General features: G+C 36.4%; 3 protein-coding genes across 4 annotated transcripts in view; 2 read left to right on the plus strand and 1 right to left on the minus strand.

Moving 5' to 3' along the window:
* LOC121327876 (fibroblast growth factor 14-like) overlaps positions 1 to 16,331 on the minus strand; it is a 191,437-nt gene extending 175,106 nt beyond the window's left edge. Inside the window, exons 1-2 of the mRNA XM_041272174.1 lie at positions 16,093 to 16,331; positions 2,257 to 2,317 (exon numbers count right to left, since the gene is read on the minus strand). Coding sequence (XP_041128108.1) covers positions 2,257 to 2,317; positions 16,093 to 16,095 — 64 coding nt within the window. The 5' untranslated portion in view covers positions 16,096 to 16,331. The remainder of the gene's footprint in view (positions 1 to 2,256; positions 2,318 to 16,092) is intronic.
* Positions 16,332 to 17,758: 1,427 nt separating this feature from the next.
* Positions 17,759 to 21,834, plus strand: LOC121328053 (sperm axonemal maintenance protein CFAP97D1-like). The gene is made up of 5 exons (XM_041272521.1): positions 17,759 to 17,967; positions 19,769 to 19,849; positions 20,218 to 20,336; positions 20,786 to 20,978; positions 21,291 to 21,834. Exons 1-5 carry the CDS (start codon positions 17,872 to 17,874, stop codon positions 21,555 to 21,557), a joined length of 756 nt encoding a protein of 251 aa, XP_041128455.1. The 5' UTR covers positions 17,759 to 17,871; the 3' UTR covers positions 21,558 to 21,834.
* Positions 21,835 to 23,488: 1,654 nt separating this feature from the next.
* LOC121327963 (cell division cycle protein 16 homolog) overlaps positions 23,489 to 25,010 on the plus strand; it is a 29,252-nt gene continuing 27,730 nt past the window's right edge. Inside the window, exons 1-2 of one of the 2 annotated variants that reach the window (XM_041272352.1) lie at positions 23,489 to 23,785; positions 24,951 to 25,005. In XM_041272352.1, coding sequence (XP_041128286.1) covers positions 25,003 to 25,005 — 3 coding nt within the window. In that variant the 5' untranslated portion in view covers positions 23,489 to 23,785; positions 24,951 to 25,002. Of the gene's footprint in view, positions 23,786 to 23,824; positions 24,525 to 24,950; positions 25,006 to 25,010 lie in introns of those variants that run through there. The other variant, XM_041272350.1, reaches the window with a different exon arrangement.

A 25,010-nucleotide genomic window follows, 5' to 3' on the forward strand; every position in this document is an offset into this window, starting at 1 on the left:
AAAGAGTAAACAAAAATGTCACGGTTACAAAATAAATAACAACAAAGGAAGCACTGGGTTTCGTTGTGGTACTGCGGTGGGTTTCCTCTCACCGCTTCTTAGCTCCCTTTCACAGATTAATGGCCAGTCCTCGGTTCCTCACTCCAGTAATCCAACAGTGTCCAAGATTTTCAAGCTTCTGTGAATAACAGCAGTGAATGAAAGCAACAAAGCAAGCACAGCATGTGTTTTCAGTTCAGCCCAGAGAGCGCGAATGGCAAAACCATACTGCTTAAATACTGCCAAGTCCCACCCCTGCAATCAGCACGCTGCCCCACGTCAGCCAATCAACGAGAACAGCACAGCTGATTGCAATGATGGGACCCGACGGCCGCATGGTTCTACCTTGGGCCAAGATGGCTGCCTGACCCGGAACTTCCTGCATGGTCAGAGTTCAGCCTCCTGATCCAATCACGGTCAACCCTACACAGCGCTGCCGGTGGTCGGGAGGGCAAATTACGACAGGGACTCTTTCCAGTCCTGTCGCAGTAACGTATGAACTCTATGGCATATTTAACATGAGCTTCTTCAATAAAGCTGGACATAGAGTAGAATTTGTGCAAATCAAAGTGCAAGTGTGTGAAGTGTGATTTAGACTAGAAACTGCACTTCATTTTAGTATGTTTTCATAATCAGTCCCACATATGAAGGACAGGTCTATTTAATTAATATCTATTATTCATAAGAAAACGGGACCCAGTGGCTTGTCTAGTGAAAGTACTACCACATGGCCAGAACCCCACTGGGAAAGTAACATTTTCCTTGCCTCCAAGATTCAGTAGCTTGGCAACATTCGTTGCTTAGGTTTGTAAAGAGACATTTGGTTTGACAGTGGAAATGAAGGGTGTCTGTAGATCTTCCGTCCCCATGGTCAAAAATTGGGTTGCAGCAGGAAGATGACATTAAAATTTAGAATTTCAAATCAGGTTGAAAATGTGTATCATCTATGGCATTAAACATATTAACTACTGTAACTAAAAACAATCTGTTGACATGGTTCCCAGCATCACAATATTCATGAATGTTTGCTAACAGTTTTGGATATTTTTATTTTATGATATCCTGTACCACCTCACAATCTCCACATGCAGGCATTCAGTTAGCATCTACATCTACTCCCATTCATGACATCTATTCTCTTTCAGTCTTGTAGTGCAGGGTGTTCATAAGAGCACAGGTGGTTGCAGTTAAGTGCTCTGTATACAGATGGGGTAGAATGACGTTTGTCAGTTGAGCTGTGAGTGCACTTCTCCGCTCTTCAGCACTGTTTCTACAATTAACAGAAGAGTCATGACTGCACTACGTTTTTTATGGAATACAATTGTCAACTACAGCATTTTTGGGTTGGTCAGCTGTAATGCACGACTCAATTTAGCTCTAATTAAATTTACAGTGTCCACACAGCTACGTGGAGTAATAAAATCGACTTCTTCTCTGGTGTGCCCACAAAAAAATCAATGTGCTAGCCCTATAACCTTATCAGTAGTAGCTGATCAGCAAATTTCTATGAAGGAAGCTTAACCTCCTTCCTATTCTTAGTGTAGCAATTGGCAGAATAGCTAAGAAATGCCTGAATGAATTAGACATTAAATCTGTTATGTAAAATGTCAGGTACAGAAGGTAAAGAAAGTTCACACAGAGAAACCAGATGTAGCTTTATGAGAACAGGATTTTTTAGTTTTTATTATTCGCATTATGATACAATTTAAACATTGATCTTCCTCTGCATTTTTAGAAAACCTTTCTGTTATATATCATCGAGAATAACATTAAAAGGTTCAAATTATAAATTGGATGAGATTTACAAACCAATTTAGAAAAGCGCAGTGTAATAATTTCAGCACAAATTAATCGAGAACATCACAATATAATTATAACAGATGAGATTAAATAATTAAGCTTTATAGACTACAAAGAAAGCATCATTCAAGGATCACCCAAAGTCACTTTAACTAGTTAAATGCAAAAGCTGTCAATATATTTCCCTTTTCTATTACTGAGAGTGCCTGTTACAGACACATGTCACTATATATCAATCACAGTGGCCAAAACATGATTCAGCATGTGTGAGAATACAGTAACAATATGTAATGCTTTTCATGAAGTGGACCAATGCTACATTTAACGTCGCTGAGATAACTAATCAGAATCGTCTTTACAAAGTTGTTTGTCTCACTAAGGTTCAGAGCAGTACAAAGGAAGGAAATTTAAACTTACTCTGGCTGGCTACGGTAACCTGATGCTCAGCGCTTCTGCAGGGAACACACTGAGAGAAAAGCTGCACGGGGAAATAGGGGAAAAGAAAGGATAAAAACAGTTTTAATTTATAATGGGATTTTTTTCAGGCTGAATTGCACAGATGTTTTATATATATATATATATATATATATATATATATATATATATATATATATATATATATATATATATATATATATATATATAAATATATTTAAAAAATTGTCTGATAAGAAGTTGCACCTAACGAAAATTTGGGATAAATACCGGAGAAGTCTTGGTAAAAAATTTTTTAGATCATGGAACTTGACTGAGACAGTTAATGTTACAGCTGTGACAGTACACCACACCACTGGATTGGAATGTAAGCAAAGACACATTTCAATCCATTTAATATTTCTCTCTTTAATATTTATATATAGTTATTAAAGGTTACCAGGTATAAGGCCTTGAGAGTGCTCATTATCTGTGACTTTAAAAGTGAGCGTCAACAAAGCCACCCAAATTGAGTGACGTGGTCTGTATTGATGACAACGCTAATAACACTCTGTCGCTTTGTGTTGCTTACTCACCTCAGCTATGTTGTCTCCATGCAATTGAATGGCTCAGTTCAATTGCAAAAACTAGATGGCCCTCAATGTTTTAATTTATCTCGTATATATAAGTTGAAATAAAGCATATACGTTGTAACAAAAATTAATTTGAAAATAAAAATGATTTTGCGCTGTTGAGTTAGCGAAAGCCTCCTTTAGCGTTAACACCTCGAGAGGTGCAATCTTGTCAGAGTTTCTACTGCTGTTGTTGCGGCACACACTATGAACTTTTGTTCTCTGTGTGTTGCAGATTTACAGAGGTAAAGATATAAAATGATTGCTTTATACAGTACTGCTTTACACACAGTAGACGGACACATCAGGGACATGCCACTGCAAACAAACACATAAAAACTTAGACATTAAGACTTCATATTAAAACACTTGTACACTTTATTGCACTTCTGAAAGTTTTGATTGAATATCACGGCAAAATAGTAAGGATGCGCAGTATTTGTTTGATCTAATTTGCTAGCAAACAATTAATAAAACATTAATAAATTACATTCAATAGCCTCATTTGGATAGAATTGCTCAAATATTCGCACATCAGTTGTTTACTTAAATTCTCTTCTACTGAACAGCCAATATATATGAGCTTTTCAGGTGTGCTACAGGTAGTGTAGAAGAAATGAAAGGTATCATTCAGGAGATGAAGGAGGATTTAATTTAAAGATTTGGATCAGTCACTATTCATGCTATCTATCTGAGTGCGCCCCACAGTCAGGAATGTAATTAAAATTTTTATCTGATAAAGACATCGGTGTATTTATTTAACTAACTATTATAAGATATTAAATATTTAATCTTGAGAAAGTAAAAATGATAAACAATAACTTTCTCAGCATACAATATTGCTCTTTGTGTTAACATAATATACAACTCGGCTGCAAAAATTAACATTTAAAAATGTTTTTACTCAATGATTGATACAGCTTCACAGTTTATCATAATTAATTATTATCTATATAGTTATATATATATATATATAATATATATATATATATATTATATATAGATATATATATATTTTATGACCAATAACTTGTGGCAAGTCTGTCACGTAGATAATATTGTTATTCATAAATTGAAAATGAAGGCCATAAAATGAACTATTGGGTGAACCTGTGAGCCATATTAAATGTTGCAAAAATGTGGAAAAGTTTATTTTACCATTAGGAAAAGAAATAAACTTCTCAGCATGTTTATGTTAAAGAACTCTTGGAAACACATCGCAGAAAACCAGCTGGAAATACATTTCTCAACTTTGGAGTGTTAGCCAGAGGATAATGTGTGTATGAGTACTGTAGTATATCCATATCATGCCCCCATCTGTTGGAGCTCTGATTGAAAAAAGTGGGAATAGAAAACCAGCAGCATTGTGGAAGGAAGCGTGTTAAAACATTGTAAACTGCAAACTGCAACTGTAAACCAATGCGTTTCCTGTAAACACAGCTAAGAGTTCTGTAACCTGATAACAATCCCTGACTGAATTGTCTTCTGGTTTAAATACATCCAAACAAAGGACATCATAGTTATGCATCACTTTTACAATATCCTGCATACCTTATTATAAATCGGCGGGTATAATATTTAATTATCATTATTTCATGATGAGGCTCCAGCCTTGATGACTTTGTAAAATGTGTCAATGGGTGAGACATGCAATTGAAACAATCAGAGAGCAGCATCTCTGCCTGTCATTTTATAATTAAATACTACAACTTTTTTGTTTGTTTGTTTTCACTTTGCATTGTTCTAAATACAGTCATAAAATTGGTTATGACTCACTAGTGATGTTAAATGTAACCTAATACATGTGGTATATTTAAAGCGAAACCTTGTACAGGTCGGAAATTTCACACTTAATGTATTCTTCTTCTTCTTTAGTCTTGTTGTTAATTTTTGTTTCATGGGTCACATCCTGGTGACTTTTTAAAACTTAAAAGTATAAACCACCCCTGTGGCCTCTAAGGACTTTCAAACATGTCTTCTCTCTAAGTACAGCAGGTAGACTTGAGTTTAACTGTTACCTGCCCACCTTTAATGAATGTTGGAAATACATCAGCAGGAAATACCACATAGAACAATGTGATATTTGTTCCAATACATTGACTGGGCCAGGGTGAGGCAGTCCAGATAACTGTGATAATTCATACTCAAACTGGTACTCTTTAAGGTACTGCCTTTTCAAACAAAGGATTATTTAAATATACAAATAAATACATCTGGGAGGAAGTTGCATTTTTTGCATGGTATCTTAATATTTGTAGAATAGCGTTGAGTGGATTGACCTGAGAGGAAGTAACTTTTGTAAAGCAAAACTAGAAATGAAAATGTATTATCAAATTTCTGCCTCTGTTATGAGCAATAGCCATTTCAAGAATATTAATGCAGGTATGTATCTGACATTGTTAGGAACACCATTACTGAATTAGTGTGCCTCGCTAAATATGATGCAATACCCAAGACACCTTTCACAAGCGTGAAAAACAATCTTGGTCTTGTGAGAACAAGCCCGACTCTTCCTCCTGGGGGAAATGAGTGAGATATTGAGCAAAAACAATGGAAAATATTACACAGCAACATCCTCAGTTTAAATCGTTCTGCATTTGAACAATTTAGACTAGCTTTAGGCATATTGTTGTTGTTTTTTTTATATATAAAGTACAACAAAACTGTTAATTGCAAGAAACGAAATGTTAATTTATTGAATTAAAAGTGGGCCCTAGTTGTTTGTTTCAAGAATACCATTCATGATTATGTTAATGAGACAGTGGTGGTGCTGCTGCCTGTTGTTCCAGAAACAACGAAGTATGCATGTCACAGCCTCACAGAGCAGTTCTATGATAACCTACACACCGCTAACCAAGTGATTACCTGAGAGGCTTGTTCACTCATCCAGGTGGTTGCTAAGACAGTATTATGACAGATTTAGCAAATCTAGTATATTGCCCAGTTAAGCACGGTTGCTACTCTGCAGGTTACTTATTGTGTACATTAGGTATTGTTGTCTTAGTTAAGACGACAAAGCATCTCTGTGCAAAGAACTACATTTTTGAAAGGATAAAAAAAATCTTAAACTCAAAGGGATGTACTCTTTATTATTTGTTGAAAAGAGAGAAATATTTCTCACTTTTGAATAAAATGCTTTGAAGGCCCCTTAATGTATCCGGCAAATAATTTGCACCCTCATGCTTCCCTCAGAGATGCATTAAATCCTTTGATGATGAAATGGAATGTTTCCTGGGCGGTTCTTCAAGCTGTTTTGCATGTAACATGGTTTTGCTGGTTCACTAATTAATGATTTTCATTTGAGCCATACTGGAGTTTGTATTGTAAGAAATGTGAAAAAAAATTTAAAAAATTATAATAGCCTTAATAAAACGCCTATTTCATACGCAAGACAAACAAATTTGGTACCAAATTCTATATAAACTATTTTTATCAGAGTCCCAAGATCAGATGCTCTCAAACTGGTTACATCAAGAACAGATTTTATTTTATTTTTTTTAGTTTTAAAAAAAGAGAGACCCCAGCCCGTAGACGAAAAAAGACAAATATATATTTATTACAGCACTCTGAGACAAATTGGTGTGAAGGGTGCTATATCAAATTAAAGTTATTATTATTATTATTATTATTATTATTATTATTATTATTATTATTATTATTATTATTATTATTATTATATCAAAGCTGTATAGATCCATGTAAAAGCAACATCTCATTCCATTGTAATACAATGAATTTACCATAGACTATCATGTTTTTTAATATGCTTAACCATACCTCTTTGGGTTTTACACTGCTTACCTGTGCTTTGCCATGCTTTCAGTATGCTTCATTACACTTTGCTATGTTTTAACTTTGGGAAATGTTTAAAAGAGATTTCGAGTAGATTTTCTGTACCTTAAGCTAAAATAAATAAAGTTATTGCAATATTTAAATATTTTTCAATTTTTAAGTTTGGCTGTCACTTTGGTGATTTCACTGCGGCACGTCTAATAAGAAAGAGATTTGGTCCACTCTAGACATTTTGTTTGCTTTCATCACAAATAGCACAGAGTTACAAGTGGCTATGCAGCTCATTTTATAGCCCTTTTAATACTATTTCCATGTTTTTAATGCTATTCTACCATGGCGATGGATGGAGAACGAGAGCTATTGTGCTCTTTAATCACAGGGCATTACTGATAAAGATATAATGCAGTGTTGTTCACGTTCAGTTGAGTACCAGAAGTTCAAATAAAACTCTTCACAATTTATGCAGCAAGTCTACTATAAAACAGACTCTCGCACAGAAAGTTCTGGTAGGCTCAGATAACTCCCAGTCCTAATTAGTACTGTTCTCACAGTTTCTCTGGGCATTGCAGAACTGGAAGTGTTATTAGGTTCTGCTCAGTTTTCTTTCTTTTGGGAGGAAGTCACTGTTGTAGTTGTTATTTGCTCAACTCACAGTGCCTGTACATCTGTTCTATTCATAGGTCTGTGCATCCTGACACTATGTTCTTCGTTAAACAGTATTAAATATTTTGTTTTATTGCAAGGGTTGTTCCTGGACAAATCTGTAATTCTCCTGTTATCCCAAACAAACGTGAACCAATGATTTAGGCAAAACAAACATATAAATAAATACATAAATAAATAAATAATTGCCGTTAAAATAAAACTGCGTACTAAATTTTTTTTTTTTTCTAGAATTCAAAAATATTTGAATGCACCCTTTTGATAAAGAGCAATCTGATATGTTAGGCACTTTCTACTGTATTTCTTATAAAGTACAAAGGAGGTTTCCTGTTATAAAAAAAAAAAAGAAATATATAACTAGGTGAACTTTGGACTGCATTGTACATTTTTTTAAAGATTTCTCAAAGGCTTATTTTTGGATGTTGGATGGATTAGTTACCAGGCCTCTCCAATAATGCACTTGGTTATTTGTGTGTGGGTTACCATCACCACAGTGATTCGGCTTCTCAAAGACCCCTTCAACACCTTGCATGCAGTGAGGTTCTGGTGTTAAAATATCTGTATAAAATAGTTTTCTCGATACTACTGCTCTTCAAAAAAGGGAGGGAGATATTACTATGCCAAGAATCATTGGACATTTTCAGGTGACACTAGGGTGAGATTTAAAACCAGCAAACCACATGACAGAATGCACATGACCGGATTGATCACTGACTCGCTGAACAATAATCTCCACTTGATTTTTATTTGACGTCTCTCAAATGAGCAGTAATTCCATAGCTACTTCAATCAGCTTGTCATCAGCTGGTCATCAGCTTGTCTAAATTATACTGATAGCTTTAATTTAGAATTAATAGCAGTTGTGGGGGATGTATGATACTGACAAACTTCAATAGTGAAACTTTCCTTTCTCCACAATGCATGTGTGCTATGGTTTACCTCTAAAAACCACTACTCTGTGAATTGAACTATCAATTCCAAAGTGGTTTTAGAATGAGTAAGCACAGGCCATTTCACGGGGTGGAAACCAGGGCTGCAAGAGGAAGGGAGTGTTTTGTAACTTTGGATTTGAGGCTTGGCCTCTAGAGCAAGGGAGAGAGAGAAAAGGACAGGCCGGACTCCAACCAAGAGAGCCTTCCCTATGGAGTCGAGTCTAGCCCTAATGGCCTCCGGGTCCCTGAAAAGACAGAATCCTCTGACTTCACAGAGAGTCGTTATAGGCTCGGCCTCGCAACTGAGTTCCAGTTAGCGACTGGGATCGACCCTCAAATCACGGAACGGCTCATACGAAGCCTTGACGCAAGGAAGAAAGAATCTGAAACAACACAAATAATTGTTAGTTACGGGACTCAAGCACTAAGATTAAGAGGGCCACGCCCCAGGAGGGTAAAGGAGGAAGTAAGACAGAGCCTTCTTTAGTGAGGCAAGATATATGGCGCATGAGCTGCGAAAGAATATTGTGGCCGGTGGTCCACTCTGACCTCACAAAGAACCTGCAGAGTTACTGGAACTCCAGGTTGGGGAAGTGAGAGTCACTATCCCCCCAAAAAATGGACCACTGGCTCCCAGCTGAACCCACCCCTGTGAAGACAAACAAAGACCAACTGCCAATGCATGACAAAAACAAGAAAAGACAAACGATGACAACAAAGACAATAATTAAATAACTAAAAAATAGATGGTTAGTGGAACAAGCTATGTGTCGACCATCCACTTCATGAAAAAAACCCTTCTATAGGGGAAAAACTCGAGTAGTCCTGGTGGAGAGGGCGCCCCCACTCCAGGCATACTAGCGATAGACTGGTGAGCTGCAGTAATATCGGTTGGCAGTGATGATATAGGAATTGACTGCTGAAGAGGACCAACGTCCCATTGTCTTGGTCAGGTGATGGCTGATGCAGGCTCTGGCTGCTGAAGAGTCTGTGAAAATCCTGAAGGAATGTGTGTTGTAGAATAGGGGAGAAAGATCTGCTCTGGTGATGAGGGTGGAGAGGTGTGAAGAGAACCAGTGTCTGGTAATGGTGCTTTTGGAGAAATTATTGAAGAGGGGGGCTAAGGAACTGCAAGATCTTTTAATAGATATGAACTTAGGAAGGAAAAATGGCAGAGCGGGGAATCTATCTTTGATATTTGGATGAATTGACCTTGGTCTGTCTTGGATGCTTTCAGGAACAGGATGTAATGTAGATCTGAAATTAGAGAGAGGTCGCAGGAGCAGATGCCTATAGATGAGAAACTGGATGACGAGGGGACTGTGAATTATGAACTTCTCAAAAATCCAAAGAAGGTGGTTAGGCACAATTGCTTCCATGACAATGTCGTCGAATGGATTGAAACATCCTGACCTGAGAAGTGGTATCAGGGTATTGAGGATATTGGTGGTTGTAGGAAGTCTTGAAGGAGATGCAGGAGGGAGGCTCTTGGTGACTCCTCGGAGTGTCAGGTGTACTTCTGGGATGGAGAGAAGGGTTGGCGAGGGGATGAACATGCTGCGCAAGTGGAATTGAATTCCGGAAATTAAGGTTTTTATAGAGGTTGGAGATGAATGTAGTGTGTCCCGAGCATGAACACTGAAAGCTACGATCCAGTTTTTATTAAAGGGTGTGGAGGATATCCTGTTCTGAGCACAGAAAGTAAAGAAGGTTGCCCAGCCTGTTGCATAAGAGGAGCGGGTGGGTGGAGAGAGGGCTGCTAACATATATGTTCTTGCTAATAGGATGAAGTTGGAGAGGGTTGGGTTTAATTGAAGATGAGCTGCTCGAACTGTAGGATTTGGAGAGGGACTGGAACTGCTGCTGGAGCCAGGCTGTGGAACTTAGCTACCTGTAGCCGTGTTATTGTAGATGCCTAGAAGATGATGAGCTTGGATAAGGAAACTATGGGAAACTGATAGGCTAAATGGTGAAGTAGTTGTATGATAAGAGGGGAGAATGATCAGCCTTTATTGATGATGTGGATAGCTTACTGCTTGTTGCTGAAAAATAATATCAATTTTCTGGACCAATAGTGCCCCCAGAGATGGGCTGCTGAAATGATGGGGTACATTTCAAACAGAGCTGAGGACTGGGATGATAAGTTTTGAATTTTGGGGGGCCAAGTGCTGTAGAACCACTTATTGATTAGAAAACCCCCGAATCCTAAGGAGACAGTGTCGGTAAATAAAGATAGATCATGAGGGGCTGAGATTAAATCATTGTAAAATAATGAGAGGGTGTTCCCGTTTTGAGAAGAATCTAGTAGAAGGCTTCAGACAAGGTGTCGAATATTTTAGGGCTTCTGCAGCAGCCGAAGGTAAGTTGGGTGGCGGGGGGAGGGATGAATGGGTTTTGAATTTAGTAGCATCGGAAACCATAATGTAATGCAGGGAGAATGATCCTGGGGAATTAGGGCATTGGAAGTGAAACTGCCTCTTGGGGCTGAAAGATCGATGATTAGGCGCTTTTTTGCCAATATTTCGCAAGTCGCTATTCCGATGGGGCTAATGCTGAAGGAGGTGAAAGCCGGATCGGGTAGTCAAAAGTTCAGTAGTCGAAATTGGAATCAGACAGGCAAGGTTTCATTCATCATAATAATAATAATAATAATAATAATAATAATAAATAAATAATAATAATAATAATAATAATAATCTTTATTTTTATATAGCGGCTTTCATAGTGGACCACCATCCCAAAGTGCTTTACAGATACGAGACTAGGGTGTGTGAACTATGCATCAGTTGCACAGTCACTTACAACAAAGTCTCACCCGAAAGACAGAGCACAAGGAGGTTAAGTGATTGCTCTTGCTCAAGGTCACACGGATTTGAACCGGTGACCTCCTGATTACAAGCCCATATCTATTTATTATTTTTTCTATTTCTCTCTATACAGGCAAAAAGCAAAATGCAAGAGAAAGAGACCAGCTGTGGCTGTGCTTAAATAGGGAGTCAATGATGACAGACAGATGGAATTAGTCAATGATAATAGGCAGGTGAAATTAGGAAATAGTCGTGGTACACCCCCTCCCCCACCCTGTTAATTTCACAAGTTAACATTAATCATCATTTGAGTCATGGAAAGGGTGCCCACTCCAGTGTGGCTGCTGAGGCATACTAGTTTAGAGAGGGACTGGCATTGCACACTAAGGCAATAGGTGCCCCTGGAAAGTAAATGAGTACGTCAGTTTCCTGTTCTGTCAATCATCATTTTGAATATTGCCCCCTTTACGCACTTGCAGCAGAATAGAAAACAGAAAATGTGATAATTTCTTTTACATTTCTTTATTGTATTATTCTGAGGCTGTTCTGTAAAAAAAAAATAATAATAATAATAATTGTATCTAAGTGGGTAATGAATAATGATGAATAATGGTGTTACTTGCTGCATTAAAATTATATATTATTATTATTATTATTATTATTATTATTATTATTATTAACACCTACAGAATGTAACATTAGCTAGTCATTTAAAAAATCAAGCTGCCTCTGTGCCTTTGTGTAGTTGTAGTTTATCTGAGCATGTGGTATTTTTTCTTCTTCAGTGTTTTTTGCTAACGGGTCATTTTATTCCCCTCCTCAAAGTGATTGCAGACCATTAGGTTTTAATTATACAACAAAGTACAATGAACATAATTTACTGTATTTTCAAAATCATTAAATAAAATATAAGTGTGAATAATTGTATTAATAACCAGCGTTTAACTATTTGACCATTGCACTGTCATTGTGTGAAATAGTTCAGCTTGGTAGATCTGAACTGAAGTTTTTACAATGTGGTTTGCACCTCGCATCTAACTGGACACTAAGAAGTGTAATGAAATATGCCACAACTTTCTGGCTGGTGTAGCTTTGCCATCAACCAATCAGATTGGTCTATTTTCTAAGCCTTTTTACATTTTTTTTTTTTTTTTTTTTTTGTATGTAATTTTATTTTCACACAAACTTTTTTTTGTAGATCCATTATTAGCCCTTTTATTCCTTTTGTTTCTTTAAAAAAAAATACATCTTTCAGGGTAAAACAAGTATGTAGCAGCCGGGAGGTGTCAAATGCAAGGTCTCGTGTGGATGTGTTTGTTGGTATCCTTGTAATTGGTCCTGAAGGGGTTAATGGAAAAACAAAATCTGCACAACAATAACAAGCTTGTTTAAAGCTTTGAAAATCAGCCTGTGTGTGTGAGAAAGAGAAGGGGTAGCGAGGGAACTACTGGACTAAATAAACATTAATTAAAATAGACATTAATTAAAAATATGATTGGGAAAATAATTTGAATATTCTATATACTGTATTCAAAGAAGTTCTCACTTAATATAGTGATTTTTCTCCTTTTTTTGGCAATAAAAATCAGAACGAAGAGAGAATATTTTCATAATAACTATTTTAATTATTGACAATCTTGTTTTTATTTTTACTGCAAATATTGTCATTAAACCATGAATTACCATAAGTCATTAAATGTAGCAATAATGCAATGTTGCCTAAAGTAATGCAGTAATGAATTGTGACGTTCATAAGAAGGCCGAATGACCTTGTAAAGTGGCTCCAAAAGTAAATAACGTGCATAGAGACTTAAAACATGCTGTATCCAACTCAAACGATGACCCTCAGACAATGCACACACACACACACACACACACACACACACACACACAGCACTACAGTAAAAACTGCAATTTTGATGTCACATCTCCTTTGGGTGCCAGGGGGCAGTAGCAATACACAAACTCGTTAAAGACTAAACTGGGCTCTGCAAACATTTTCATCATCCACAAGATGTCACTGTTGTACAGAGTTTGTACCCTACCATAATACTACAGCACTAAAAAAAACTCACACTGATGTCCTGAACTGTGGTAGAAAATGTTTGAAGGTAAGTACAAAAAAAATTGTTCTATATGAGCATTGCTATTTTTTAAAAGAAAAAAATAAACCTTATATAAAAACAGCCCAATGTAATATTGACTGGACCATGCTAAAACTATGTATTTACTGTGCTTCACCATGGTTAATAACTATTTTGTCATACTTTTCCATACAGATTTATGATGTACAGATACTAGGTTTGTGTGTTCTTTGCTTTAATTGTGTGCTTGACAACGCTTTATGATGCTTTTACTGTGTAGTTTATTGTAGCTCAGTGAACTTTTATAAGGGCACTTAATCAATAGTGCTCACCGCAGACTAGGCAATCTTATTATAACGTTGCTAAGGGCCTGGCAGATCAGAAGAACCATACCCAGCATGCATTGTGTATTTATAGAGCTGCTCAGAATTATTGGCATCACTGGTATGATAACAAAAACAAATTTGGTGGTTGAAATAGTTCAATAAAACAGTGCAACTCTAATACAGTGTGTAGCAAATCTATATGGCACATATTAAAAATGTTTATTATGTTAATATTGAACCAGGTTTATGCTGATAAGGCCTGGACAGTGGATACCTTTCTCTGCCCCAGTTCAAATGAAAGTCAACTAAATACACTGGAAATACCCTGGAAATTTAATAAAGAATAGTGTCGAGAACAGAATGAGTAAAATACTGTGACATTTATAGGGCAGAACAAAGGACACAGTTAATTACTATAGCATAGACACAACCTTTTTTAAGTTATTAAAACTATATAGTGGGAAACTGGTTGTACTTTGGGAATAATACAATCATATACAATTCAACAACTGCTTTCTTATTTTTCAATATTTACTGTTATATTGTTCATAAAAAATATAATTTTATTTCTGATTTTACACAATGTGATAATTAGTTACAGTTACTCAAAATAAATCTACAAATCATAGTATTACCCTACAAATATATACATCTAGTAATCAAGATAATATTCAGCTAGATTTTGAAGATATTCACACCTTTGTCTTTGTTAACATAACCCTTCACCACTTGGCAGGTATGTATTGCTGCTTCAAAGGTTCATTGTTGCTGCTATGTTTACTTAAAGTTGCTATGGTTAAAACTGCCTTCATGTACTTATCTTAAAGAGAGATTGCCAAGTTGTTGCCAAGTCCTAGCAACTGTTGTGTGACTGATACTTATTTGACAAACACTATTCAAGAATGAATTCTTCTTTTCCAATTTGTTTAAGTGCGCTGGCTCAAAGTGAAAATGCTCCCTGAGTCTACCGTCTAATGTATGGTTATTGATTATGTCATGTGTTAGTATCATTCTTCAGTGCTGTATTGAAAGAGGCATTCGTTTGGGATATATTTACATCATAGCATGTGTGGCCGAATACTTTCCCAATATTGCGACCTATTCACAAAGCTTAGTTAAATAATGCTTGATTTAATAACAATAAATGAAAATACAGTCTGGTGTTCATGAGCCTGTACTTCAATGCTGTTGACTTCTTTGTCAACACCATAAAAAGTAAAGGGGGGGGTGTTGCAGGGTCATGTTAAGATGTGATACACAGATAATGGTAAGTTATCAATAAAAGTTATTTATTTGATGCATTTTTACCTCACAAGCATATTTTGTTTCTCCTCAGTCATTTTTTTTTCAAGTTCACAAAACACTATAGATTTTTCAGTTGTCACATTTTTATAAAATCATATTACATAGCAGAGTAATATTTTTATAGGACACGCGAAGTCCAAATAAGCATATCATAAAACTTCTGAGGAAACATTTTGTCAGATCATTAAGCATATAGCTGCTTGTCTCAACACAGGCTCCTGAAGATGTCAAGTCCTCGTGGAATTGTCCTAAAATAACTTTAACCTTGCTACAACATGAAAGATCATTCTATGTATAGGTAAAAGCCTGTGGACCGGATAGCTGCATGCATTTAATTAATTCAAACACAAAATTATGAGCTGGCAGTATAGATTTTCAAAATGGATTTGCTTATGCTTGGAATTGTTTTGTTTTTTTTAAACTGTTTATATATTTAAAAAGAAAACAATCAAAATAACAACAAACACTGTATTTCAGCTAGTATAATATTTTTTATTGATAACACCACAAGAAGTTTTACAGCAAAGTCTAAACAACTGGTTATATATTTATTTTTGATATGTGTAATATAAAATAAAAACTAGGCTTCCCGCATTCATCATACACTGTAACGCATTTATTTTATTTTGCATTTATAATAACATATTGCACGCTTTGGCAACTTAGTATAATAAAATAACAAACACTTTTTTTTTTTTATGAGAGGATTATGGATAACATATCCTACTTAAAAGAATAGAAAGAGACCTACAATTATAGGTTAATGAGGTAACTGAGCAAGGGAGAAGGGCATACCTGGAACTATGATTTCATGACTTTAACACTGTGGATTACATGCAATTTGCATCTGGGTAAGATTTGTATTTGCTTGCTTAGTTTTTAACAATTGAACAACACAATTCTTCCCTGCCTTGAAGCAAATTAGTATTTAAATTCAGGCTCCTATCAGGCTATCTCTCCTATGATGTACAGTATACAATTGGTCGTCTTCTATCTGGAATTAAGAATTCTTCTTTACTTGACTGCAATTCAACTGAAGAAACAGTAATTTACTAACAAAAGCAAACAAAGAACAAAAGAATTGTAATCATAAATCCACTGTCAGGTCACAACATTCAAATGCTCTTGACCCACAATAAGAATTCTATAATGTTAAGTTGATATGTTGTGTGCTCAGTGACATTGACCTACTTTTTACGAATAACCTTAGCAGTATTAATTGCTTGTCTATCATAGCAAATTAAGTAAAACATTCAAATAAATAAATATGTTCACCTTACTTTAACAGCAACACTTACCATTAGCTACATCCTTCTTCTCTTTAGTCTTAGCTTCTTTACCTCTTACTGAGCCCAAGTAAGGATAGGAATTCTGCAACCAGGTAGCTGCTGTCTTTTGGGGTCCAATTATTTAAACAAAAAAGAATTGCATTCTGTTCCTTCTGTATTACTGTACTATATGGTTGTGTTACATATACAGCAGTGTCTGCTGCAAGCACGAGAAGAGAATACAAAATAAGGTAACATCACAGTGAACATAGACTTACAACCCAAGCTGTGACGTCTTAAACTGGGCTCTTTAGCTGCCAGCTGGGGACTTACTCAGATGTCCTTGCTGGACAAGGAATGTTACAGTAAGCCAAATTAATGGGGGGGAAAAGGAAAACACTGGGAAATTCAGAAACAGATGTCATTTGTTGTTGTCATACATTTGTCATGCCAAACACTAGAAAAGTTATCACATTAATGTGCCAACCATGGAGGATAAAGGAGGTAATACTGTACTAGCTTTGTATAGTGAGTCAACATTGCTTCATTCCTTATAAAACTTTACCACTGCATTTGTTGCAGTTTTCCCATGCTTTTCCCATAGTTATACTTTGCATTTACCATTGTTTACCCTGGTTTGCCATGTTTAATAATGTGCTTTACCATACTTTGCTAACCTATGCTTTGCTATGTGTTCTTTATGCTTGATTACACTTTGCTGTGCTGTTACTGTGGTAAACGTCTACTAAGGATTGATAAGTTAGTGATCAATTAAATATCACAAGGCATAATTGTGATGCCCTCTGTTGGTGACAGGTATCTTTTCCAAAGCATACTGATAAACAATGATTTTTTTTAACCCCCAGTTACACATCCATACCCATGACATAGTCCTAAAAACATTATAGCGTTGCTCTTTTGTGAGTCTGTGTAGGAACTGCCAGCGCCTGTTCGAAACATGCTGCAATAGGTTAATACCTCCTGCTGCCCCTGTCTCTCTTGAGTGATAAGAATCCCAAGTGAAAGAAGTATGTTATAATACGCAGGTTCAACTGTACATATTCTAAATCCTTTTAGTTAGAAGAAGAGCAACATAAGCAAATGACAACGTTGAGTTTTATTCCATATATATTTAACTGTTAACAGTTTTGTTTTTTTTTTTTTTTTATCTAATGGAATGGGAGGGAATGTGTGACTCATTCATATTAGCAAATTGTTTTATTCCACATAATGGAATTTCAAACGTTCCCCAACGTGTTCCCAAGAAATCATAGGGGAAGCTGAAAACATCGCTATCGTGAAAAATGCTTTTAGAGAAAGTAATATATTTCCTTAAATACATAATTTAAAGTTGTAATGAATCCTACAAAGCTAGTGGTCTTTGCTTTGTCACTGTCAGTAGGGTAATGTAAATGTGAGAAGACTAAAAGGAAACAACATGTGTAAATGTACATTCTGGATATTTGATATTTACATATTTTTGTTTTCCACTTAGAAAAAGTAAGGGAACTGCAACTTTGCAAATCAGTCCCATAGAGCTATTTATTGATTTATTTAATATATAAGATTACTCATGCATATTTAAACACGTGACCTGATTTATTTTCTTGCTGAACTTGTTTAACTTGTACACTCTTTTATACGCCAAACTAAAGCTATTCATCTTTTCCTGACTGCTGTCATAGCAACCTCACATGACGAACTGAAAACACACTGCACTCTATCTGCAAGACTGCAGCCAGAAGCTGCTCGCTGTGCAACGGCAGATAAGAGCGCAGCACTGAGATTCCACTGATCTCTCTGGCCTTTATGATGCATCGTGCTTATCAACCAGTACTGCCGTGCGGAAACAAATACCTGCAAGAAAAATGGGACAAAACATATTATGATGAACACAGAAAAAAGGTAAATTAAAAAATCCATGCACCCTTTCATGTATGTGGTCGATTATGGTTTGTACGAGTACACTGTTAATTAAATGTCTAATTTGCAATTATTTTAATGTCGCTGAGTTAAACTATATTGACAGTCTCTTCATTGTTATTATGTGCATTGTCGATATCGTTTTAAATATAATTTAAATCACTTTAAAATAATTAATAAATAGTACTTTATCACAGCTTCACTGTTGCTCTTAATACAATCATTAAATTGATGTAAATAGCAATTGTTATAAAATGAATATAGACTGTATGATTATAGAAAGATTATTACACAAAATCTAACCGGTAATGTAATTCAATAAATACTGTAGATACCACTACATTATGTATCACGGGGCACCATGACAACTGGGGAGCAAGGCGAGGAGAAATATGGAATTATGTTGGGAACCATGCAGTGAATGAACCATGTTCAAATAAATGGAATGCTTTTAAAGTTTGTGTTTTTTTTTGTTTTTTTTTGTAAGGGAATTTTTTTATTTATTGATTTAATTTTTTAAACACTAACAGCTAGTGAGGGTTTTCGCCCACGTGACCCCGGCGACATACTGGCGGTCAAAACAGCGATGACAGATGATTCAAATTCGGTATCTTCCACACTACAGTGTGAGTTATTTGCTACAGAACACACTTTTCAACTCCAATGTCAGGAATTGAAAAGATATAGAGAAGTGCCAGATTTTAGGAGTTTGTGATCCCTATTGTGCACCGCCGGTACTTTTCACAGCACTTAGACCGTCGTGAACTCCCCGGCCTCGACTATCTGGATCGATTTAGTTGAGAACCCCTCACCCTATACAGCTTCCCAGATGAAGGCCGATGGTTATCAGTACTTAATCTCAGGATAGCTAAACAAGCAGATTGGCATTTAGACAAGAAGTTCGATGTTATCAAGGCCAGGGTAGGGAATGTTATTGTTAGGAACACGACTGTACAAAACACGATTTTTACCTATAAAAAGATGAAAACAGAGCAAGTACAGTTGTTCCTTTTACTCACTTTTCTTTCAGTATTGAAGTACATATTAATATTTCACAATGCAAATAAATATTCAGCTATGAAAACCCCAGGTCTCTCCCCCAGTACGGAACAGTTACTGTAACAAAACAAGTCATGTCTTTAGCAATTACAATCGCGAAATTCGAAACTACTGCAAACATAGAACAGTATAGCTAATAATTAATGACTGTGCTGATTCAAATCCAATAATCCACAGATTATTATTATTATTATTATTATTATTATTATTATTATTATTATTATTTATTATTATTATTATTGTTGTTGTTGTACGCATGCGCTTAGCAGTGCCGGACATTCTGTTCAGTAAACAAGTTTTTTTAAAAAAAGAATCACCACCTCTTAAGTGGTAATCGAATTTAAGTATATTTAGCAAGATAGGCTATATAATACTTTCTTATCCGATATATTAATTCGCACAATTGAATTGAATTATTATGATTATTATAATATTATAATAATAATAATAATAATAATAATAATAATAATAATACAATAACATACATTGGTATGCAGCGCTTTTTGACCGCCAATATGGCGACGGGAGAAAATGTGACGTCAGATGAAAACCCTCAATTCGTAGATTGTGTAACAAGCCTTTCTATTCCACTTTGGGGAAAAAAAGTGACCGGAACTTCATGTGGTACATGAGCTAAGTAACTCTGGCCAATTTGACCTCAAGGACCATATGCACTGCAGTTATTGTTTTTCATTATATACTGGTATCTTTTCATACACTTTAGGTGAAGTCAGCAAAACCTATGGTTAACACGACCACTCCACAAACATATGGCCATCTTCATCTAAAAATGAAAAAGCTCAAGGTAATAATTACATTATCGTTAATGTTATATATATATATATATATATATATATATATATATATATATATATATATATATATATATATATATAATATATATAAAGGACATATTTCTAAGATCACTAGTTAACACAACTGTGTTGTCCATTATGGTATAATGGTATTAATCCTGTAGGACCATGGTTTTTCCCCACTAGATGTGCGAGATAAGTATAGTTTTATTCAAAAGATAGAATGTCATTCAAGCTTCTTCTAGGTTAAACCAACATTTTCGTATTTGTTCGTTAATAAGAAAATCTCTTTCTAAGATTCTTTACTATTTTTTTTGTCCCCGGACGTAAAAATGATGTTTACATGGGTTTTGTGAAGCTGGAAGAAGAACGTCTCTCTACTATTGAACGTGACAACAGCATGCTGCTGGAGAAGATGTCTAACATTATGAGGACCAGGGGTCGAATTGACAACAAAAATGACTATGAGAATAAAAGGTACTACAATATCAGGGTAACATTATAGTTATTATAATACAATATTTCTAACAAAAAATATCACTTCTAATGTAGTATGGGTCTGGGAAAATATCTTCATGTATGTATTTTTGTTTTTACAGTATCATTGCTCTATGTAATTACAAATAAAACAGTTCTTGGGAGTAGGGCAATGTAGGTCAATTAAACACATCTACTCTGCTAATTTAATACTTTTACTACTGTTCCAGTGACTCTCTGATTCCCAAACTGGTTTCCTATTTTTACAAAGTAACTATTGCTAACTAGCATCAGTGTTTGAATATGATTTCTTAAAATGCAATACCAAATATTTATCCTGGATAAAGACTATACAGTTAAAGAATGCCCTTGGATAGAGACAAGTTTTGTTTTCCAGGGTGGTACTTTAACACTCGGAAAGGGGAATGTAATCCCTGCTTTACCATCAGCCTGAACAGAGAGAAAAGGCAGCAGGAGCTCCTCCGAGTGACCCGAGAGAACCACAACATCCTGGAGCGGCTCTCGAGCTGCGGGCCTCAATACAGCGTGAAGAGGTGGCATGAGGACTGGCAGAGGAATGAAAAATACATGGAAAACATTGCCCGCTACCCCCGGAGCTGCGACAGTGCACGGCACATCAAGGTGCAAAGAACATACCCTTATTGATGTTTACCATAGTAAAAACATAGCAAAGTGGTAAAGCATAGTAAAAAAAACAAAAAAAACATGGCAAACCATGGGGAACTATGGGAAAGCATGATAAAAAAAAAAAAAGTTGTTTTTTTTCTAATATAATTCGATCGTTGATGGTAAATATTTTTTGGTTGGCTCTCTTTTTGTTGCTCAAGACCTTTTTTATTTTATTAGGGACATGTTTTATCTGATTATCCTATCCACCCTTGTCTCCACCTTTGGTACGCTAGTGTTTATTTATATTTTATATATTTTTTTTAGAATAAATCCAGAGCAGCTGGGAAAACCAATGAGCTGAACAAGCATGAATCACAAGAAAGAGGAGGTAAAGAGGGAGTAGAAGGCACTGGCAATGAGGAAACCAAAGAGCGACCTGAAAACGAAGGCAAACGTGAAGATGGGGACAAACCTGAAAAAGGGGACAAACATGAGAATGAGGACAAAAGTGAAAGCAAAGATAAACATGAAGACAAACAGGAAGAAGGGGACAAATGTGAAAACAAAGTGAACAAGAATGCATCTCAGTGAGGCAACATGATACAATACTGCTACACAGTATGCATGGAGCCTTGTAGTTAATTTCAGTGCAATATCATTTGGGTATTTGATCAAAGCCTTACGTACTGTAATGTGAAGAGAATGAAAGTAACATTAACCATATGCAGTTTTACATAAATCTTGAACAATAATAATAATAATAATAATAATAATAATAATAATAATAATTGTAGAAATGTGAGCAATCCTATTTGTTTGTTTTTTTGTTTGTTTGTTTGTTTGTTTGTTACTAACTTATATTAGATTATAGGGGCACTGTACCTGACTAAATAAATACCTTTTCCATAACCTTGTTCTTGAGTTTTCTGTCAATTACTGAAGAGTGACACATTGCATGAAATCCACCTCATTACAAGAAGTTAAATAACACTCACTTGAAAGGTTTGAAAAGCATTTGACCTGCCTATTGTTCTCACTGCTAATCTAATAATCTGTAGATGTTTATTTTAACACTTTAATTCTCAGATAAAAGTTTTTTTCAAAAACTTCTACATCACATTAGTGCAAATGGTACCAGTGGATTTATGCAGCCATTCTATAGAGCTGATTCCTAGGCTGTGAATAATGTGGTAAAGCAATAGCGATCGTAGGTTAGCAACAAATGCAAATCTCCAGTTTCCACTTGAATTAATCCAAGGTCTTATTGTGTTTCTGCTCTTAATTTTCATTTTGCACCAGGTGGCTACTTACCTCCAGATACTGAGCTGGTTTCCATGGGGATGCTTTCAAAACAGAGCTTTATTGTCAGTTGATGGACACCTGCAAGCTTAGTAACTAGTCACTTGAAGGTTTAGCAGCACAGGTATAAAGATGTCAGTGTTAATAAAAGCAAAGTTCACCTAAGTTAAGAGCGATGCTTACAAAATGTAACCTGATAAGAATCTTACATGTGTCAAAAACTGAATGCCCATTCCAAAATATATAATTATTTCACTTGTTTTGAAAAGATTTTCCTCCAGATGTAACATTCACTGTCTGAAATAAGTAAATATTTTGGAGCTGGGTATTTTAATTTACTAAACCAAAAATATCGAGGAAACCATATGACATAGGAGAATTCTTGAGAAGAGGCGACTAATTCTGAGGCATTGAATATGTAGTCTGTGACCAGGAAAACACTGGCTGCAATCCTGAGAAGCACCAAACCGCCAGTAAAGTCTTTCCACAGGCATGCAGCCCGCATATATTGTAATGCTTAAAGGGCCAGCAAACAGCCACGTATATGTCCAGAGCCATAGTGGACAGAGTGGCCATCTCACTCCTCATGCAGGTTTCCATGACAACCATGCAAATTGAACACACAGGTCTCACAATTAGAACTTGGTAAGAATACACCTCAGTTATCACACTCTGCAAACTGGAATGACTGATGCTACTCAGCAGTAAATTAACCAAGAGCACACATCTGAGTTCTTCTTTAAATACAGTATCAGACAGGATAAAATATAGGATGCAGCCTCCAGAAATGATCAGTCTGATGCAACCCACTCCTGAAATGAGGGCCTGAATACAGTAGCGCAAAGCAGAGCTGCTGTGACAGGTGTTTACACAGGACAACTGAGCAGCGGCGGCACCACAGGCGGACGGACGGATTGATAGACTGATAGTGTTGCCAATTTAACGACTTTGTTGCTAGATCCAGCGACTTTTGGGTTTCCCTGGTGACAAAAACATTGTCAAAGCGACTAGCGACAATCTAGCCACTTTCATTGCCGACAACTGGGATTTTTCAGAGAAAGAAGTCGCCAAATTGTATCATCACAACATAAGTCACACGCAGCTCAATACACCACGCTTCTCTTGTTCTGAAGTAGTATGGTGGTAGCATTCTTCACGTAGTGCAGATTTCCACAGATCTGCTCAGTTCTGGACATAATCGCAGAGGTGCGCGTTCTTCGAGGGCTGCTGCGTGACGTCACTCAACTCCACCCTCAGACATCTGTGCAGATCCTGCACAGCCCAGCGCAGCTTTGAAAAGTTGCTGCGTTAATGTTTGCTGCTGTGAACCAAAGAGATCACGAGTGACGTGCTAATCGTAATGCAAATAACGACTACAACTGCTGCCCCCGCAGAGACGGACATGCTCCTCCACCAGCTGTCCGTGGTCAGTCCGACCCGGACCAGAAGCCAAGCAGCCTGTCGATCCAAGGCTGTCCCCGCGACCAGGACTGCGCGGATGGCCGTGACTAAGTTCCCAGGTACACCAAACGCCAGGAGCAGCAGTATCGTCAGTGCACCCCCAGTTGTTGTGTGGTCCTGAAATGCACATAAAGACCTGCTGTTTGGAACCGCGTACCTGCATCGCGACTCCTGATTGCATCGCTACAGTTGTATTTGTGTTGAGAAAATAAAAAAAAGTTCTTCCAAACAAATTCCTTAAAACGTAATAACAGACATTTAGTAAACTTCTAAAATAAATGCTTTAGATTTGAACGTTTACCATTTTTAATTTTAGAAATGAATGTATTCTTTTCAGTGGTGGAGGGGAGCACCCAATACCACATGAGTGCTATGTGATCTCTTTTAAATATTTAATATATTTTTCATTTAGTCTTAACCATCATTTTTGTTAAGTTTACTTCTAAATTATACATTAGGTGGCAGCAACAAACAGTGACTGGTTTAAACAGCCAGCCACTACATCAAATGTTTGCTGATTTGCCGGGGAGCGAGAGACCTGTGTCAACGGTATGTTGGTTCTGTAAGAGCGCCCGTTTCCGGGAGGACAAACATAAGTGTAACACCACAGGTTTATAGAAGCGGGGGGCTTTAGGCTGTGCTTTGCTACTATGATTGCAATTAAAGGAGAGCAAAAATAATATTGGATTGGTTTGTTCTCATTAGCATGGACAGTTTGTGAGGTTTAAGTTGCTAATCGGAGTTATTAACATGAACCTGGAGAGATTGCGGAAACGCGTCCGGCAGTATATCGATCAGGTAGCTTTTTATCATTGATGACAGCACATTGGGGTTATAGTCGGTGTATGGTAAATAAATGAAACATAAATAAATACCCGGTGTGTGTAAATGTTTATTTACAATGCTTTCGGTTATATTTCAATACAAGGCTAGTCAGAACATGTATGTACGACATTTAATGTATTTATGTTGCAATAGGCCTCAGCGCTAGTCAGTATCATTCTGTTTAGTTTTTTGCAAAGGGTAGGGGGTGTACACTACATTTTGAATTTATACACATTTCTTATTCAGAAGACTGACGTTAATCAGCTGTGGCATATTTGTTTGTGTTCTTGTTTTCAGGTGTCACTAGGTATCCGTTATTTTGCAAACGTTACTGTCCAGTGTAGGGCTTTTTTTGTGTTTAAGATTGAAATGATGCCGCATATTCGTTTTATTTTACAGCAACAATATCAGAGTGCCCTATTTTGGGCAGACAAAGTTGCATCGCTGTCTCATGGTAAG

The sequence above is a fragment of the Polyodon spathula genome, chromosome 15, assembly GCF_017654505.1.
Source record: "Polyodon spathula isolate WHYD16114869_AA chromosome 15, ASM1765450v1, whole genome shotgun sequence".
In the NCBI taxonomy this organism is placed as follows: Eukaryota; Metazoa; Chordata; class Actinopteri; order Acipenseriformes; family Polyodontidae; genus Polyodon; species Polyodon spathula.

Coding starts and splice junctions, on each gene's coding strand:
- LOC121328053 (XM_041272521.1), top strand. CDS start 17,872: ATGATGCATCGTGCTTATCAACCAGTACTGCCGTGCGGAAACAAATAC. Junction 19,850..20,217: donor TAAAAATGAAAAAGCTCAAG/GTAATAATTACA, acceptor GGTTTTGTGAAG/CTGGAAGAAGAACGTCTCTC. Junction 20,337..20,785: donor AATGACTATGAGAATAAAAG/GTACTACAATAT, acceptor CTTTACCATCAG/CCTGAACAGAGAGAAAAGGC.